The following is a 20562-nucleotide window of genomic DNA, read 5'->3' as shown; positions in this document are numbered from 1 at the left end:
CCTGTAGTTCATGAGATCACAAAGAGTCAGACATGAATGACCAACTGAGCATACAGCACACACACACGCACACACACACATGTGCATAATATATATCTGATGTTGATTCAATGCTCTTTTATTAATAATATACCATTTGCCAGCCCACCATGGTAATGGGCACCTCTGGGTACATATTTATTTGATTCTAAAGGGTACATGTGTGAGAGATGGTACCACTGAGGTAACAAAATTGTCTGGGACTTTATAAACTCATCCATTTTGTGAAAGAAACAGAAAGAGATCTGAGCAAATAAAATACCACGTTGACCAACTAGTCCTACATGGGTGGCATATTATTCTAATGAGGAATCTTGATCCTGCAAACATTGTCACATAAGCAGTGTGGATAATCAACATCACTTTGCATCTGTTGGAAGAACCTGCAGGTTAAATGTACTCTGTCTGACCCAAGTTACTGTAGTCTTTGGATGACACAGAACATTGTAGAAAATTAATAGATTGAACACAGAAAGCAGCCTCATTTAAGGACATTTTTATTGTGAATGTGCTTTTATTTTCATTAAAATTCTTTCTACCCAATTTAAATCTCTTGACATCATTCCTTAATGTGACAAAGAGTTTATACTCTCCTTATTGTCACTGTTACTTTGCTCTCGCTCTCTCTCTGTGGGTACCTTGAACAAATCTGATGCATTATGTAAATCTTGATGCTACTCTTAGTGCTTATATAGCAGCTTTTAAAGGGAAAATTACAGTCCTTTATAAAAATACATTCTACAGTAATGGTCATGGAAATTCCCAGTTTTAATTGTACTGAGTTTTTACCTCACCCAGATTGAGTTTTGAGTATTATTATTAATTCTCTTCCTCCAGTATTGGCTGAATGTCTACTACTATGCATTCAATATTTCTGTTCATCTCCTATAACAGATATAGCACTTATGATCTGATTTCATAACAGTATTCAAATAATTACATTTAGGAAAACAGAGATTACTCTGTCCTAGTGTGTTTAGGGCTCCCTCAGCCCACTTCTCCTTGACATTTGGGTTTCTACTATTTCACTGACTCAGCTCCACACACATGTATGTTGTTACGGAAATGCCAGATAACATGGGACTAATACCATTTCTCACTTCTCTTCTCTTGTGGTGATTTTTATTTTTGAACAAGAAAAATGCTATTATATGAAAGTGTGTTGTCTCTCTATACCTTTACCCTTAATCATTGTCTACTTCATTGTCTGGTTTCAGCTAAGTATAAAGGAAAAAGAAGATCCAAAGCTGAGAGTAATTAATATATTTTATTAAAATGGAGGAATTTGTTTCAAAATTTATACTGCCTTAACAATAACAAAATTACTATTGCTTTAATGAAAGAATCATCACAAGACATTTCTTGGCTGAATATTACATGAAATAAACATGGCTAACCAAATCCCATGAACATTGGCAAAGGCAGTTAAATAGTATTCCTTATTTGAAAAAAATCATTGAAAAAGCTAAAACAGAGAATACTATTTATATAAGCATTGGACTATATGAAAACTCATAGTATAGCTCTTTCCTTAAAATCATTTGTTTTATTAAAAGCTGAAAGACCTGGCCTACCTAAGAATAATTTGCAGTGGAGAAATGGGAAGTGATTGTTATAGGACAGACTGTTCATATGCTGTTTAACATTTGGATCTGTGTAAATTGGCCCAAGTGCAAATCCTCTCAAAATTTTCAGTGATCTTTGTTTATGGACCAGAGCAGAAATGTATAATTAATAATACAGCTTCTTAATCTAGCCAAATTCCTGATTGTTTGGCTTAGGTTAGCATTTGTGAACATTTCATTTGTCTCAATTTATTTGGGAGCTAAATGGCTGTTTTTGTCACAAATACACAATTTCTGATAAACCCTGCTGATGTATTTTCCACATCACCATGTTTCCTGTTGTCAATTTTTGAAATTCATTACATCTAATAACACGATTAATAACCTGTGATCAGAATTATACAAAGAAAAGCTGAATATATTTATTCCTGTCTCCTCTTTGATGATTTGACATATTCTTTTGAATAATTCAGATGGTTTACTTTAATCCTTTTTCCAAATGACCTAGCTGCACAAAACTACCTACCCAACTAAGTCTCTAAGTGAGCACTGTCTCATGGAAATATAATGCTAACTATGAGTGTAATTTTAGCATTTTTAATAATCATATGAAAATAATAAAAATGTACAAGTGAAATGTGTATTTTCTTTAAGCAAATATGTCTAAATATTTTCATTTTAACATGCAATCAATATAAAAATTATTAATGGCATCCAGTGTGTATTTACACTTACTCTTGCTGCCATTGCTTAATTCAGCTTAACTTATAAACTGATGATGCATAGGGATTTAAGATGTGTCCACCTTATCCCTATCTTAAGGGAAGGGATTCTCAGGGTCTAAGAACATTCTGAATTTGGGTTTATGGGAATATCTGTTTGATAATTTGCCCTGTTCTCAAATAAGATGCCACAAAGACAAGTTTGCAGTGTTCACCTTCTTCAAGATATTTACAAAAGTGCAGGGTGCTCCATCACATAAGAATTATCCTTGCCAAAGTCAAGTTTAAATTCTCTGAGACATGTTAGTAGCCTCTTGCATAGAACTGGATCTTTAGACAAACTCTGGTTATAGTCATTTGGCATACTGTTGTAAGTCATCTCATTTTAATCTCACTTTATTTAAGATAAGTGTATATCATATCTTTTTTGACCCTATGGACTGTAACCCGCCAGGCTCCTCTGTCCATGGTATTCTCCAGACAAGAACACTGGATTGGGCTGCCATTTCATTCTCCAGGGGTTTTTCCCAACCCAGGGTTTGAACCTGTATCTCTTGTGTTGGCAGGTGAATTCTTTACCACTGAGCCACTAGGGAAGCCCATATCATATCCATTTTTATAGAAAACTTTTACTAAGAATTTCACCTGGAATTCTTAATTAAGGTTCATTACATCACTAGAGGTAGTTCAAGCACTGGTTTAATACAGGTAACAAATTAAAGAAAAGCAATGGAGATGAAGAAACTCATAGATTGTAAATATAAATCCTAAGACCAGGCCTTTCAGAGCTCACATTTCAAATATATCCGTTAGCAAAATTTCAAGTTACTATATGTCCAGCGCCTTTAGAATTGCTCTTTGATAGCCTCAGTCAGGGGAAACTCAGTTTATACTTGCCAAAATCTATTTAAGTGTTGAAAATGATTCTCTTAGGCAATGCTTATTACATCTTTTAAAGTCTTTTGCTATTAAAAATGTGTGTTCTAGGATAGATTAGCTCTCCAATTGACTGGTGAAAAGTCCTCAAAAACACGTTTGGCCCCTGGTGAATACTTACTTAATAAATATTTTACGGTCTTCATATTATTTGATAGAATTGATTGACTTAGATCAGAAATGACCAATCAATGAGAAATGTATGAGAGACACAGAGGTTAGCCATTTTAGCAATATTCTTGAAGAAAGTTGTACACTGTCTTGAATAAAGCAGGCCAATAAAAATGATCTTAAAACTCATAATTATTTGCACCTTTTCTCATTCCATAAAAGAATTTGAAAGGGTAATATATTTGTTGAATTGAAAGTTACCTATATATTATTAATACTTTGTGCCTTTACTTCTAGTAATCTTTTCAAAATAATTATTTCAAAAAGTTAGGAAAACAGTTAAAGCTTAATTATTTAAGAAAATGAATATTTTGTTACTCTTAATGATTGCTTAAGATGGACTTGTATTCACTGAGAATTCATTTCTAATATAGCAAAGCTAATAAATAAATGTTAGAAATTGACTAACTTGAGGTTAATCTTTACTGTCATAATATATCTGATAGAATATTATTTAGAGCCCTTCTCTGTTGTACTTTGGACCTAAAATATTTTAAAGTATTATTTTCAAGTGCCTAATATTTCCCTAGGGGAGTTCCAAAACTGTTTCTCTAGTAGAAAATGTAATTGATGAAGTCACAGGATTTTTAAATATGATGTTGCAGGGTAACAGATCTGTTGTATATTGTAGGTAATTGTTAGGCAGTCTGGATACCAGGCCTTACTTAATCTCACTTTCTATGTCTATATTTTTAATCTTAGGAGAAAAAAGTTTCCAGAGTTAAAAAAATTGGATATAGAAAAATATTTTCTTCCATATGATGATTAAAAGCTCTATGACTTTAGAGACTTTTGGTGTTTCCAGGAATTAAGTTCTCTTTTTACTTGAGGACTGTGATCAAGGGAAAGTCTATGGTTCTCTCAGTATATTTACTCCCTTTATAAGAACTTCTTCATATGGTTACCAGATAGTAATTCGGTGTCTTTTTCTTTTACTACCAATGTATAAGTGTGTCTAGGTCATAAAATGTATCCTTCTGGGGTGGGGGGGAGGCAAGGACCTAGGACTTCCGGCAAGGACTAAGACATAGTAGCCATTCTCAGTTCAGTTCAGTCGCTCAGTTGTGTCCGACTCTTTGCAACCTCATGAATTGCAGCACACCAGGCCTCCCTGTCCATCACTAACTCCCGGAGTTCACTCAGATTCACATCCATTGAGTCGGTGATGCCATCCAGCTATCTCATCCTCTGTCGTCCCCTTCTCCTCCTGCCTCCAATCCCTCCCAGCATCAGTCTTTTCCAGTGAGTCAGCTCTTTGCATGAGGTGGCCAAAGTACTGGAGTTTCAGCTTTAGCATCATTCCTTCCAAAGAACACCCAGGACTGATCTTCTTTAGAATGGACTGGTTGGATCTCCTTGCAGTCCAAGGGACTCTCAAGAGTCTTCTCCAACACCACGGCTCAAAAGCATCAATTCTTCAGCAGTCAACTTTCTTCACAGTCCAACTCTCACATCCATACATGACCACTAGAAAAATCATAGCCTTGACTAGACAGACCTTAGTCGGTAATGTCTCTGCTTTTGAATATGCTATCTAGGTTGGATTCTATTCATGCTTAAACCCCTTAGTCCAGTGAGTAACTGGGGCGGGGGCTGCGTTCGGGGGGATTATGAAAAGACAGGAAATAAGTATCCGCTGAGATGTAAAGTTGTAGTAGGGAATGGTGAGCAGGAAGACTGAAAAAACGATTTGAGCATTTTACAAGTCTTTGAAAGTAGTAGGCATTATTTTTTATGTTCTTTATCTCTCACACAGAAATTTATTATCATCCTATGGATGAATGGAATCTTTTCTCCAGACTTTGGGAACTAAACAGGTGCTTTCCCAATATTTAGTGATTTTCTTTCTCTTGAATTGCATTCTAGCTTGCTTGGTGAGGTCTGAACATTTCAGTCAGCAGTTGTAGGTGGAGACTTCTCTGTGAGTTGGTACAGATGGAACCAGAGAGGGCATGGTTAAGTATATCAGGGACATATTTTTAACTGTTAATGATGTTAGCAAGCCCTTGATGAGTCCCAGTCAACCTTTAGTGCTTCTAAAGAACACTAAAATTGTTGATATTGATGGATAATGCAAAATACCTTTTGGAGGTAAAGTTTTAATTCAGATGTAAATAAGAAATTTATTTCCCAAAGATACAAGTAAGATAAGAAAGTAGACCTCATAAAGAAAAACTTTTATCCACTGAAGACCTGAGTTTAATTTCCTGACTTAAATCTTCATATTATGATAATTTTGGCATTTACAACCTTTGTCTGTATCGTGAAACCATCAGAAATTTATGGGGTATGTTCCCTAGAATGATTCCAGACAAAGAGAGTTTTTGTAGTAAAGATAAAATCATGAAACATAGCAGCAAAGAAGAAATGAGTGTAGCTATAAGCTAATTTGAAGTGAAATTTTACATGTGTTCATATTAAACCTCTAGATTGCTTATTTCTTAAAAGAAAATTGTACCTTCTCCACACCCTCAACTTGAAGGATACAGCTCATGAAGACATTTCTTACATATTTCTTCATCACGTTTGTTCTCATTCAGAACATTTAACATCTGTTACAGTTGTTCAGATACTCATTTCTAAGTATTAGAAGTAGCTGAAGAAACTGCATACAGACCATATGTTTGACACTAATAGTAACAATGATTTTTTAAGATCAGTACTCTTGAAGTCATAAAAACAATATTTCAAAATGTTTGCAGCACCCCCTGCTGGCTATATCTTGGCACTTCCTAAATAAAGATGGCATCTTTAAATACTGCTAAGTAAAGCTTTAATTATACACACCCTTTCTCTTTGGGGTTATTTTGATTTAGAAATAATTTCATTTCTATAAAATGCATAATAGAGTTAAAATATTAATGAAAGGTAATTTTCTTTATAATTTGTCAACTGATATTTGAATAGCACTTATCCTTCCAGGCAATATCATGTCTTTGATGGAGACAAAATTTTTGCTATAACTTTTTACTGATATTTCAGATGAAATTTGTTAGGGGAGAGGCTTCTACAAATGTCCCTATTTATTGTAAATAATGTTAGAAATGACCATCATTGAATACAGATTTGTGTGTTTGTTTATCATATGTTAAATACAAACCTTATAATATTCATGAAGCTTTCAGAAGATTTAAGAAGAGCATTTGGAATCTTAAAAGACATGATCTTAGGAGGGATTGGGAGCAGTGGGGACCTCAGAGCTGTAGAAGCCATAAGTACTGAGATCATGGTTGTTTGGCTCACCAGTTGTTTCAAGCCATAATTTGAAGTACGTTAGAGAATCCCAGGGACAGCAGAGCCTGGTGGGCTGCCGTCTATGGGGTCGCACAGAGTTGCACATGACTGAAGTGACGCAGCAGCAGCAGCAGCAGCAGTAACCCCACTAAGGAGCTTCATGTCTGGAAAAAAAGTATTTACTTAAGGGAAGTGTAATTTTCTAATTAGTGTCATATGAAATGACAGCCATCGAATTTCAGTTTCTCAAGAACAAAATTCAATAATGTTAAACTAACTTAGCAAAGATCATTTCTTAAATGGCAAGTTAAGCTAAGTGACAAAAAATTTAGGACCATTGTTTCCAAACATAAAGTAAATTTTAGGTGGGATCTTGCCCTAATTTAAATATAAATTTATTTTTTTTAAATAAGGACATGACTTCCTGGTATGTGTACACCTTTCATTCGCTATTTTTAAAAAATGTATTGAGATTGCACACGGTGTTCCCGTAGTGCTTCATGTTTTGCTTCATTTTCACGCTGTATGGTAACCCATGGCTTATGCATTTGTTTCACCCACTGGGTGCTCAGTTAATGTATTCATATATTGGATGGATGGATAGGTGAATGAATGGATGGATGGATGTTGATGTAACAGGACTGAGGGTAGAGTCTTAATGAATCATTCATGGCCTTTAATGTTCTTTCAATTTCTGCAATAATTGCTCACTTTTGTGTGTTTTTGTCTTTGGGTGTGTTTTTTTGGCCGACAGCACACATGGATTTTTAAATACTGTTAACTGATTTTATTTTCTAATAAAAAATTATTCATCCAAAAAAATATTAATAGCATTCTGAATCAGTAGAAAGTCTTAATCATAGACTGTTTTAAAAGAATTGCAGCTTATTAGTCACACATTTACTATAACTGTCTTAAAAACCTAATGGTTTACTTTTCTAAATTAAAGTCCCATGGTTCTGCCTGTGGTTCTTATAAAACAAAATGTATATCTATTAGTACATGTTATCATTATGATATTAGTATGATGATTAATTACCTGTTTCTGCATAAGTAAACCATGGTAAAGTGTTTGAAAACAATTTTTTTCATAACATTTCTCCCTATAGTGATGGTAGCTTTAGTAGTAATCTTCTTGCCATTCCTTTCCAGCAGTATAAAAGCAACCTGGTAAATTATCACAAAATCAGTATTAGCATAGGCCCTATTAAGAGCCTGAGGTTCTTTGCACGTTGTACTCTGGAGCTTAAATTTAGCTTGTTACATAGGTAGACATTGTAAGATATATTTTAGAGTTATAGAAAGTAGTTTTGCCTCTACCTATCATTTAGAAATAAATTTATAGAATGTATTTGGATCTCTTGAAGTGACTATGGAAGTTATGAACTAGCTGATTTTGGCATGTGCCTTGATTTGACAAATGAGGAAACTTCAGTCCCAAGAGATTAAGTGAAACTTTCCGAAGTCCTGGTGCCTGAGCTACATTTCCTGATTAACTACCCAGAGTTTTTCCACATTGCTTCCCATGTAGAAGATAGAAAATAAAATTATCTTATCAAATGGCCAGGAAGGGTGTTTTGCTGAATTAATTAGCTTGTAGTGTCTCTGAACTTACGTGTAACATTTTCACATTCTCTTTGTTGCAGAATGCAAAGTATGGCGAAATCCACTTAATTTATTTAGGGGTGCTGAATATAATCGGTAAGCATTTTGACAGCTTGGGAAATTAATGGGTCTAGTTCAGAGAGCAAAGACAGCAGTACATGTTTTTGCAGGTTCATTTAGGGGTCATTTAACAGTCTGTTCAGTGCTTCCATTTTTTGATGCTCAAATATTTTGATTTTTCTGTTTTATAAATATTTTAGCTTTGAACTTAGGATAACATACAAACCTGTTGTTTTTAGAGATTTTTCTATTACAGTTATTTTTTCATTATATGTTATGAACTCAAAATATTTTGTAGCTTACCTGGAACATGGTTATAAAGATGCCCCAGAAGTAATGTTAGAGTTTAATTTTGTAGAGTAAGTAGGCAAATCAGAATTTTCATAGCTTTGGGGAAATCTCTATGCATAATACTAATTAGGGAAGGTTTTCATTAGCTAGAGCTGCTAAGATTTTAAGACAAAAATATAGCAGAATTTTTAAACTTTTTTTCTGCTGATATACTTCCTAAAAGGAGACTAGCATGATTATTTTGTTTTTAATTTATTGGCAGTAGTACTTAGTTAATGGGTTATAGTTCAACACCTATGCAGCTTAATATTTTGTAGGTCTTACTTTCCTCTCTCAGAAGTGTCTGATCATCTTACTTCTCTTTTACAGGTACACTTGGGTGACTGGACGAGAGCCTCTGACTTACTATGACATGAATCTCTCTGCCCAGGACCACCAGACCTTCTTTACCTGTGACTCGGACCATCTGCGTCCTGCAGATGCAAGTATGGAAAATCCTTTAGATAGTTACTGAGTGGGAGGGCTTTTTGTTTGTTTTAGAGATCAAAGTTACTACTTTTAGAATGTCTGCTCTACAAAAACCCTGATGAATAAAATATTAAATTGGAGATTGACCAGAAAGATGCAGAAAGTTTCTACTTAAATAAAGCTTTATTGCCATGAAGTGTTATTGTAGACATGAGTCCCCTCATTATAATTGAAAATGTTATTTTTAAAACATATACCAAAGTTGGATTTACTTACTTTAAATTTACTTTCTATATTAAGAAATATAGATCTTATATGAAGCTAACTAAATCCTTGGTTGAGACAGAATGAAAGGTCATGTCTCCCAGATTAAGAAATCTTAATTAAGTCTCTATGATTATAGGCTATGGGTTAGTATATAAGATATTAGGTCTCTAGTTTTATTAGCCTAAGAAAGATTTTATATCAGCTGTTGAAGGACAATGGAATGGCAAATTAGAATGTATTTGTGTGACTTTAGAGTTTTGGGCTAACCCACTTGGTAAGTGAACTCTTCTTTTGTAATTCAAAAAAAGCTATTAATTTAGCTCTTGTACTGAATCTTCCTGAGTATATATTAACTTCTTCTCTCTTTTTCTAAAATAGTAATGCAGAAAGCCTGGAGAGAGAGAAACCCCCAAGCTAGGATTTCTGCTGCCCACGAAGCCTTAGAGATAAATGAGTAAGTGGGGGAAATCTTGCTTTGCTGAATGTTTTCAGTTGCCATTCATGGGATACTTAAACTAAACTATGTATTTGAACTTGAGGATTATTTGGGGGGCATTAATTTATTTAAAAAAATTTAGAAGACATCCATGTGAAGATAGTTTTAGTCATTTTAGAGAAAAATTTAGTGGCTTGGCTATGGTCCTAAATTAAATCATTTAAGGGCTAGCCGTGGAATACTATGTGGACATAAAATAAATACAGTGCTTTCATACCTAACACATTATGACAGGGACATTTTCCCAGACATACAATGCTCATTTGTGCTGTCAGATTTTCTAGGTAGAACTTCTACTGGGGGGGAAACATAGTAAAAACATAAAGTAAAGAAATTACTCTTTAAAAATATTTCAAGGTCAAGACAGGGAGGAAATGATGTCCTTAGTGTTGTTAAACATTCTGTAGGTCACCAAGGAAGGCTGGAAACTCTTGTCTGGAGATCTCAGAAAATGAGAGATTCTTAAAACTGGAGTCATAAAAGCTCAGGGTTGGCAGAGGCCTTAAAGGTCATGTAGCTCAAACACCCATCTGGTGCTTGAATCACCTCAACACTCTCCCTGCCAAGTGGTCATTGTTAAACTATTTTATGATTTTTCTGAAGAAGGCTACAGAATCTTCAGAGGTCTTAGTGAAAAGATTCACTTGAGAGTTGGAAATCCTGCCAGTGTGACCTGTTGATCTATTTGGTTTCTGATTCTGTCATGCAACATATTTATTTTCCAGTTTCTTTTCATCTACAAATTTGATATTCCTATGTTCTGTGTGTCATCCATGTTTCTGATAAAAGTGGCAGGACCAGGGAAAGAACCCTGTGACACTACATATAGAAGCCACCCTCTAGAGTCATGTTTTCATAAATCATCATTCTTTGGGTTTTATTGTACAACCAATTACTAAGCCACCTAGTTACACCGTGATTCAGGCTATATTTCTGCGTTTTGAGATACTAGTTGTAGCTATGGATCTTTAATGTGCAGTAAATCCATTAGAGTACATTAGGTTAACACAGCCTGATTTATTTATTCTTAGTGAATTTAAGCTGGCTTCCAGCATTCACTACTTTCTTTTTAAAATGCCTAGAAACTATCCCTTTAATAATCCATTAAAATATCTTTCCAAATCAGAACCAAATTGTTCTGTAGTTTGGGAAGTCTGCCTTCTTCCCCTCTTTGAACATTTTTACTACATTGTCATTTCATCTTCTAGTACCTCTCCATTGTTTGTGATTCCTTAACAATCCGCAGAGAGCAATTCCATGGGCTGCCTACAAGATCTTTCGGCTTTCTGGGATTTGCCCATCCCAGTGTATTAATTCATTTAGCATAGATCAGTTATGTGCTATCTTACATCTTTTTAATTCATTTTAGAGTTTAATTCCTTCTCCCTTTGTCAGTCTGACAATCATTCTTCCTGATGGAGAAACCAAGAAGAAAATAGGAGTTAGAGAGTTTTGTTTTCTCTTTATTATCTGTTGCTACTAACTATAAACTTTCCTCATTTTGATGTTGTTGTGTTGTTTGTCTTTTTTGCTTATTTATATTGTCATGGTTTTGGAGAAGTTGGGGTGGTTACAGGGCCTTAAACATAATATGAATATAGGGACTAGATGGTTGTCTTTAGCATTTTTCGTTTTGCCTTTATTTTGTTTTGCGAGCTTCAGCTAATGTGAAGTTGCAGCTCTCCTGACATTCTTATAAGCTCATTTCACTCTCTTATAGCCCTTCATCACATACCCTCTTTCCATCTTTTTTTACATGTCCTTTAAAAATATGATCTTGTGAGCGACCTCTGTGTAGCCATAGTGGTTACTTGTCACCCCTCTTTTCTTCCCGAGAGGATCATTTGTGATTGCAGTTATGATTAGATATTTGGAAGCTGCCAACCCTCTTAAACCATTTGCCTTCTGCGTCTCATGCCATTGAATCATGCCTCTTTTCTTTGAATTTTTTGAAGTCCACCTTACCTTCTTTTACTGTCCTAAAATCTGAAATGACACAATAACTCTCTGAATGTTCCTATCAATTTTCATTTCACCAACTATTTTTTTCTTCTTGGTCAGAATTAGGTCCAGAGTTGAAGTTCCCCTAATTGCTTCCTCTACCATCTGGGAGATAAAATTGTTACCAAAGTAAGTCAAGAACCTGCTAAGTGCCCTCCTTCTAACCACATGAGACGTACTCTAGCAGATATCTGGATGGTTGACACCCCCATCACCATACCTTCTTGCTTCTGTATGTGTACTGTGCTGTGACAAGGACACATCATCTCTGTCTTCCATTGAGCTGAGCAGCCTGTCCTGTCCCCACCAACCATTAGCACTTCTACTGCTCTTTCCTTTCTCCTTCACTCATAAACTCTTAGCATGTTTCTACCCCAGATTCATGAGTCTCCACACAGATGTATGTTTTCTTGGCCAGTAGTGCTACTCTGCCTCTCCTCCTAAGAGAGCTATTTGCAAAATAAATAAACAAAGCCAGCAAGCTAGCCCCAACCTGTCTTGAGTTCCCAGCCCACCAACTATAATCTTATAGCTAATTCCTCTGATACTGTGTCTACCACTCAGTATTATAATCTCAGTTTTCACTTTATAACCCTGGACCCATATTCATGTGTCAGCACCTAAAGCGTGAAGTATTGCTTCCTGATTGCCCAACCTACTTATTTTCTCCAGTGAATTACTGGGCATTTTCAACATCATAATTGTTCTCTCCAAGTCATATCTGCTGCCTTCCACAGTAATTGGTTTTACAACTTTTTTTTTCCTGGGCATTTTTCCTCCCTACCTCACCACATTCAGTTCAAAGCCCTATTGATCAGTCCTGCCTGAAATTAGAGGGATTGGCTAAAGAATTAAAAGACCCCTCCTCAAGGCTGAGATTAATGAGTAACCCAAAATCTCATATTAGTCATGAATTCAGCCTCCGTTTCTTAGCTGGCTATTGTAGTTTATGAATAGTAGAAGTAACATTTGGTTTCCCTTTCTGTTTCTCTCTTGTGGTCTGATGGAGGCTCTGATAAATAGGGAAATGACCACGAGAGAGGCAGTGGAGAAAGCCAAGGGATATTATAGATCAGGACCTGTGTGGTCTCCTCTGGCCTCACCATTTCCTTATCACATTCCCTTTCTTTGGCGGTTGAGTTGTTCTTCTACAATTTGGACAGTTTAAATTTTCAAGAGTTCCCCTTGTTCATTAGTTGACTATTTATCCTTTCTGACTTTCTATGTTAGAGGTTGTTGAAAGGATTAAATGAGATGATATATGTTAAGTGCCTGGTACAGTCCTTAATATATACTAAGCATCAGGTGGTAGCTGTTATTGTTAAAGGTATGAAATTTAACTCTTGCTTGCTACTGAGGCTGAATCAAATTTTGAGCTCTTCTGAAATAACCTCTACCTGTAGGTTCTTCTAGGCTTCTTCTCTGACATAGGAAACCAGTGCTAACTGTAATGAGATGCTGAAGCACTGCTTGTGAAACAACTTACTTGGTTTAATGAATTTCTCATTCTGAATAAATCCTAAGACTAAAGAGAATCTGTGGGTAGTAAATAGAAGTAAACTTTCTGGTATTTCTAACTCTGAGTGTCAGAAGGAGATGTTTAACAACACCTATTACCATTGCCATCATTAGTTGACATTGTTGAGCATGTACCACATGCTGGCTACTACTGTACTGAGCACTTTTCATGCATCATCTTACTTAACCTTCACAACAATGCTGTGAACAGTAGATTCCATGTTGTTTTCCATCAGGGAGGCAGAGTAATAACTTGCCCAAAGTGACACACTAATAAGGGGCAGAGTCCATATCTAAGCCCCATGCTCCTAACACTACTCATTGTCCCTTTCAAGCTAAAACACAGACATTTCTTTTGTACCATTATTTTATGTCAACAACTGCAAGCAGGGGTGCATGAACCAGTTGGCCACTCTGCATGTTTTGGCGTAACTCCTGCCCTTCTGCATGCACTCCTACAGCTATTACAATGTCCCTGGATTTGTAATTGATGGTGGCTATTATCTGCATGGACAGGTGTGCAACTGCTTATATTCTCTTGGCTGAAGAAGAAGCAACAACCATTGCTGAAGCAGAGAAGCTGTTTAAGCAGGCCCTGAAAGCTGGAGATGGCTGTTACCGGCGTTCTCAGCAGCTGCAGCATCATGGATCCCAGTATGAAGCCCAACACAGTAAGGTTTCCTCCAGGTTGATGTGCTGGGGGATCAGAATTGTAACATGATTAGTCAGAGCAAATTTTCAGGCCAGTTCAAAATATGATTCTCCGAGTTAAGAATAAATGTAGTTTTTGGCCTTTCTTTGTTTTTATTAATTTTTCTTCTCCATAAGAGCACAGTACATATTAAATTATAGCTTCATTATTGTTCATGTTTTCTTTTCGCCCCATAGATTTTTAACTCTAGAAATAAATGATAATAACCTTTAATGGTGAACCTTTTTTCTCCTCATAATTCTTACACAATTCTATATACCAGTTGCTTCTCTGCCCCATAATTTTAAGTCTTAGTTGGCAAACAGGACTTAAATTAGTGTTAATGCTATCAGAGGTTTATCTCATGGGTCTTCTACAGCATGGATAGAAATAGGACTGCTAAGAATTTAACAGTGATTGGTGATTGTCTCAGTATTTAGCTATTGTTTAGGAAGCACTGTTGCTGGCTTCTAGGGAGAAAGAGCCCTAAATTCCTAATTATTTATCTTTTTTATATTTAAAGTGATGACTTCCCATATTTAACACAACTCTTTAACATGAGACCTTTCATTTTAGTACACTAAACTGAGAGTCAGTGATGTTTGGGGGGAATGGTATAAAAACAAGATAACAAAGTCATTTCTGGAATTCCTTGAGCTCCTTGACTTGTCAGTTTGTTGGTTGTTTAAGAAGAAATTTAGTGATCCTTGTGAAAGAGAATGTTTTCATTGTCTAACCAAACTTGGAAGTGTTTCTTTAAAATGATGTTTCTCTCAACTCATTTCTGTCTCCTGCATCTTGGAGAGTAGGAGTGTATCTCCTTCATATTTGAGATTATAAAATTAAGTTTTATTGTTAAGCCTGAATTTGGTGCAGAAACTGAGTGCATGAGTCCCTATGAATAAGGTACAGTGAGATCTTTGCATTGTGGCCCATGTACATATAAGTGTGTCCACATAACCCCTCAATGCACAGGTTTTTATTTTTATTCTGTAGTAGTGTATATGTTGTGGTTTAGACGGTAAAGAATCCGCTGCAACGTGGGAGACCTGGGTTCAATCCCTGGGTTGAGACGATCCCCTGGAGGAGGGCATGGCAACCCACTTCAGTATTCTTGCCTGGAGAATCCCCATGAACAGAGGAGCCTGGTGGGCAACAGTCCACGGGGTCGCAAAGAGTTGGACACAACTGAGCAACTAAGCACAGTGTATATGTTAATCAAGTCTCTAATCATCATGTCTCTCTTGCTTTTTATAAAAAAAAATGTATAACACAGTGAATTTTGTAGACATATATAGTAAATGTCTATTTTGTGAACTAAATGAGGATTAATACATAAAATTACAAAGTCTGTAATATAACCTGAGAAATTTTCTTTATTTCTTTTCTTCTGTAAATTAATCCTTTCAACCTGTTGCCCAAATCCATCCAAAAATATAATCACATCTTTAAAATAATTGGTAGGTATCTGGCAAATTTTCAACACACATCTTGTTCTCATTGTTTGAAACTTGAAATGTTAGGACTTTGGTCTTAACATCTTTTAATAGCTGCGTATTATACATATACTTAATCTATAACAGGTGTGTCATATTTTTCTAAAACATGGTAATTTTATTGAGGATTAAGTACATGCATGTTCTCACTGGTCTGGAAACATATCCAAAAAGACACATAATTAAATAAAGAGATTAAGATGAGAAGTTGTTAATGTGCTTTTTAAGAGCCATTTTGGTGACTATTATCACAACTATTTAGCTTGTCAGTACTTTCTCTAACACTAGGGTAGTTTTTCATTTTGTTGCATAGTCTGTTGTCATATCTGGAATGTGTTATGTTGCCATCTGAAATTGACTGCTTTGGGGACCTGGAGATGATTATGATGTCACTAGTGTTAGGGAAAGAATAATATAAAACAGAAGTTCAAGATGAGGCTTCTCTAGACTTATTGTCAAGAAGGAAAGAAATAATAGTTCATCAGGATGCAACCTGAGATTCACCTCTTTGCATCTTCGCCAAAGGCATGCACACGAGAAGAATGTGGAATTTTTGCTTGTAAACCGCATGCAATGTGGATATGTCCATTTTCCCAGCACTTTGTGGCAGATGATTTTATTTATCGAATATTCAACATCCTAACTCAAAAGCATGGATTAATAATCAGTCACATGGTTTGACCTTGGAAGGCTAAGTACTTTGACTTCACTCTGTATACCTTCTGCTATTAGCAAAGTTGTCAGTGCTCCTCCAGTAAGGAAAAGTCAAAGGAGCAGACTGTTCTTTCTGAGGTTTTCCTTCAAGGGCATGGAAAATACGCCTCTGTATTTCTGTGTTTTTATTTTTTCTTGCTGCTCAGCTGAAAGCTCTTTTTTTTTTTTTTAAGTTTTCATGTTTTATGTCTCCCTCTTCAGGACGAGACACCAATGTCTTGGTCTACATCAAAAGAAGACTAGCCATGTGTGCCAGAAGACTCGGGAGGACCAGAGAAGCAGTGAAAATGATGAGAGATGTGAGTGTGAAGCGGTGCTTGGGAGCAGTGGTAATGCACCTGACCTAGAGAAGGAGGAGCTTGCCGAGTGAGACCATAGCAGATAGTACTGCTGATGGTGCGGTGCTGCCATGGGGGCTGGGCTTCTCTTCTAACTCACAACTTAGTCAGTGAGTGATCTCTGGACAAGTTACCCAACTTCTTTGTGCCCTATGTCCTCATCCATAAAATGGGAATAACAGTAACTTTAGCAATAGCAACACACTAATAATAATGATTACTACTTAGGATCGTGGTGAAGATTAAATGAGATAATACATGCAAAACTTTTAATAGAATGACTAGCCTGTTAAAGAAATATCCTTGTTATTAGACCTTTGGGGCTGTAGCCGGAAGCCAAGAATGAGATCAGCCACTTTAGCTAACTGACATTTTTTGTATTTAGTTGTTAGGACGATTTGAATAAACTATGGCTCAAATTGCTACTCTCAAATTTAATAACATTATGATCTAATCTTATTAGAATCATTTCAAGCATTTTCCTAGGTTCTTGAATCAAGACATTTTATTAATAGTAGTCAACATAATAAGAGAGGAAATAGGTGAGAGTTTTAAAACAAAAGAGAACCAAAGGAGGTTATTATTATGTAACTTCAAATTAAAACAGTGGTTTTAAGGGAAACCAGTGGAGGAACTTTTACTTCCACTTTTTCTTTTTTTATAGTAAGAAATGCTTTTCATAAAGAAACAAACACCAGTGGGGATTGTATTTATAAACCATTTTCTTTTGAAAAACAGTCTCAGAAAGCCTTTGTCAACATTTTATTCTTTTACTGTCTTACTTAATTAGGAGGCATAGGTAAACTGCCCATTATAAAAGTAAAAGAAACATGGGGTAAGATAAAAGTCTTGCATAGGTCTCAGCTTTTGGGGTGAGAACCAGACTGTGTAAATCCAGTGAACCCTTTCTCAGTTTTCTCTGGACCGGTATTATTCATGTAAATTCTCAGTTACTCTTTGGCAGTGGGAGTCTGCACTTCAGGATCACCCCTGGTTGTTTCTGCAAGTTACAGCATAACAGGATGACGCAAGTGAGACCCATGCTTCTGGCTTGGGTTCTGGCTACTCCACTAAACAGCAGTATAGCCACCAGACCTGAAGAGAGGAACACAGGAGGGAGATTCCAAAATAACTCTAACTTGACTGAAGGTGATAGATGTTTCTTAGGCAAAGCCACCGCAAAGGGAACCTGCCAGGATTAAATTCTTTTTTTTGAAGGAAGAATTGAAAGAATGTTTGTTATATAGTATAAATGCTAAATTTTAGAAAAGGCGATTTCTGTAGAGACATGACTTGCTCTCAAAGCTTTTTCACTTGCAGAAATTCCAGCCTTTAATAGAGTGGAGAAACGCTGCCAGTCCCTGAAAGAGCTGAGAATTTTATGAAGGATAGGGTATTTCTCTATGTGAAAGTGGCCCAGCTACATTAAACTGGCCCTGGCACATTCAGCCTTTAAGGTGTTTTTTCTTAACCTTAATTAGCCTGGGACAAGCATGCATGGAGGAACAGATTCTGGTGATTTTCTTTATTATATGGTTGCTGCTGCTAAGTCGCTTCAGTCGTGTCCGACTCTGTGCGACCCCATAGACGGTAGCAACTTCATAGGAAAAACAAACTCAGATGATTTTAATTCCAGTTTTTTTCAATCAGCCTCATTCTGATTGTCATAATTTTTAGTATATACATATAAAATTTCACATGATTAAAACCAATACATCTATACTGTGGTTTAATTTTTGTTTAACATTATTTTATATTTGCAATTCCATTTATTGACATAGTCTACAAACAGATCTTGAGCGGAGGGGGTGGGGTAAATCTGGGATCAAATAAAATAAATGCTGGGCAGAGGGTAAGAAAACCTGCAAGTAAATCTCAGCTTCGCTCTTCATTAACTTTGTGACCTAGGGCAGCTTTCTCCCCTTTCATGGGCTTTTCATTTGTCTTCTGTAAATCAGGGATAATGATTTTTATCTAAAAGTATAATTGAGGGAGTGATGGAGTGACATAATGTGAAAATGCCTGACATATACTAGATATGCTTCCCTTTTTTGCCCTACTTTTTCTCCATTATATAATTATGTCTTAAATTTGCTGAACTGTTCCTCTGATGAGCATTTTGAGATATTTCTGATTTCCTTTCCTTGAATGAATCAATTAGTCTTTCTCTTTTCATATGTGTATAAATATATATATATATATATACACACACACACACATACCTGTGTATATCTATATTTCTATGTATATGTTTCTTGGGTTACTTTTCTTAAAAAAAAAAAATCTGTCATATTATTAGAATACCAATACATGTTGTCTTTTGACTGGGTTTCTGGAACATCCAGTAGATAGGGCCCCCAGTGTTGTAACAGTCCTGTGAAGGATGCTGTCAGACATGGTAGAAATGTGTTTTGAAGAGAAATATCCAAGACACTCTCTCCTTCAGAAGCTCCTGGAACCCTAAGCGGAGGAGGGAAGATTGAGGCGCCTCTCTGTTGAAGCTGCAGCTGGCCCCAGCCCTGCAGGAGCCAGTTGGTCGGTCCTGACTCTTCTCAGGTCATGGGTCATGCATAGACAGGGACTTCACCGAGGGGGTACTCCTTTAACAGCATGCACATGAGCCATCTTGCTGGAAAGCTTCCTTTGATAAAACAGCACACTGGATTCCAGGCACCCTCCTGATAAAGCCTTAGGGCAGAAGGACCTAATTTTTCATTAAGACACAGCCATCCTACCCCATATGCATTAGCTGAAACTTTCCTAGAGCAGATTTTAAAGTGGAAACAGAAATGGTAGTCAAAATGCCTTCCATGTAGAAAGTAGACTCTAAAACATTTCTCTGGAAATCTCTTAAGAAAGGGAAAATGTTAAAAACTGTTCATTAGTGATTTATCCTGAAAAAGAGTGAATGGATTTCTGGGAAGGCTGTCAATGGTTGTGGATCCAAATATTGATCCTCCAAGTGAACTATTGATGAGAAAAGAAAACATAGGCTCCTTAATGTCAAGATTCATGGTTTCTTTTTTTAAAAGCAAGACATTAATTATTTTTAACTGTCAGGATGTCTTCTCAAAAAACCCACTTTAATTAGCTTCCTTTTGCAGTCAAGAATACAAGAGCACCTTCCTTATTGAAGCGTGTTTGGCAGCAAGCAGAGCTAAGAGAGCATGGTGGCTTTTGAACTTCACTATAAGATGTTATTTAATATTCAAAATGAAAAGAGTTGTATTTTCTGCTTTCTTAACTTAAAGCAAAGTCTGTTTGCTTGTTTTCATTTAAAAGAATTTTGTCTCTCTTGTTAACATTTGATATATAACACAATTTATTTTCTCTTTTTAACTTTTTCCAATGAGCTAACCTCAGGTTCTTTCCTCTATCCTTCCCTGGTCCTGTTTGAGCTGATTGGAAATAGAATTCACGAGACTGACTGGTCTGGCCCCTAAGCCATGCTCCATCTGGCCCCTGGTATGGATGGGATTGTGTGCCCAGATGAGAGAGCCTTCCTAAAGCTCATCTTGCCGCAGGTCGCTGAGTCTAGGGTGGGGTTTCCCAGCCTTGGCACTGTTGACATTCGGGCACCTGTCTTTGCTGTGTGCATCCTGTGCATTGGAGGATGGTCAGCGTCCCTGGCCTCTGCCCACTAGGTGCAGTAGTTGCCCTCTCGCTTGTTGCTTCCCCCATCTTTAGATGTTTGTCCCCCATTAAGAACTGCTGATGTGGAGAATCCTGAAGTGAGTAGATGTGTTTTGGGGTAGACATCAAGTTTTTATTTACTCTGCTTATCTGTAGTCTGAGTTTCCCCTGTGGTAGGTACAAGCCTCTAAAGCATCCCTGGGATTAATCACTTCCTACTAGAACCCTTGACTGACCTGGGACTGTGCTAGTTTGGGGAGATGAGTCTTAGATGGGACTCACTGAATAGGGATCTGGGGAGTGAAGAGTAAGTGAAC

General features: G+C 36.5%; 1 protein-coding gene across 12 annotated transcripts in view; it reads left to right on the top strand.

Annotated features, from left to right (window-relative positions):
• The window catches only part of ST7 (suppression of tumorigenicity 7), a 269338-nt gene that overhangs the window by 157029 nt on the left and 91747 nt on the right, over window positions 1–20562 (top strand). For 6 of the 12 annotated variants that reach the window (XR_005724488.1, XM_040260873.1, XM_040260879.1 and 3 more), the window contains exons 4-9: window positions 8314–8368; window positions 8993–9108; window positions 9737–9812; window positions 11916–11984; window positions 13890–14044; window positions 16476–16573. Coding sequence is in view for 11 of the 12 variants with exons in the window: in XM_040260873.1 (XP_040116807.1) it covers window positions 8314–8368; window positions 8993–9108; window positions 9737–9812; window positions 11916–11984; window positions 13890–14044; window positions 16476–16573 (569 nt within the window). In the remaining variant the exon portion in view is untranslated. The remainder of the gene's footprint in view (window positions 1–8313; window positions 8369–8992; window positions 9109–9736; window positions 9813–11915; window positions 11985–13889; window positions 14045–16475; window positions 16574–20562) is intronic. The other 6 variants (XM_040260875.1, XM_040260883.1, XM_040260882.1 and 3 more) reach the window with 1 other exon arrangement.

This window comes from Oryx dammah, unplaced genomic scaffold, assembly GCF_014754425.2.
Source record: "Oryx dammah isolate SB20612 unplaced genomic scaffold, SCBI_Odam_1.1 HiC_scaffold_18, whole genome shotgun sequence".
In the NCBI taxonomy this organism is placed as follows: Eukaryota; Metazoa; Chordata; class Mammalia; order Artiodactyla; family Bovidae; genus Oryx; species Oryx dammah.
This window is presented reverse-complemented; position numbering and strand designations above follow the sequence as displayed.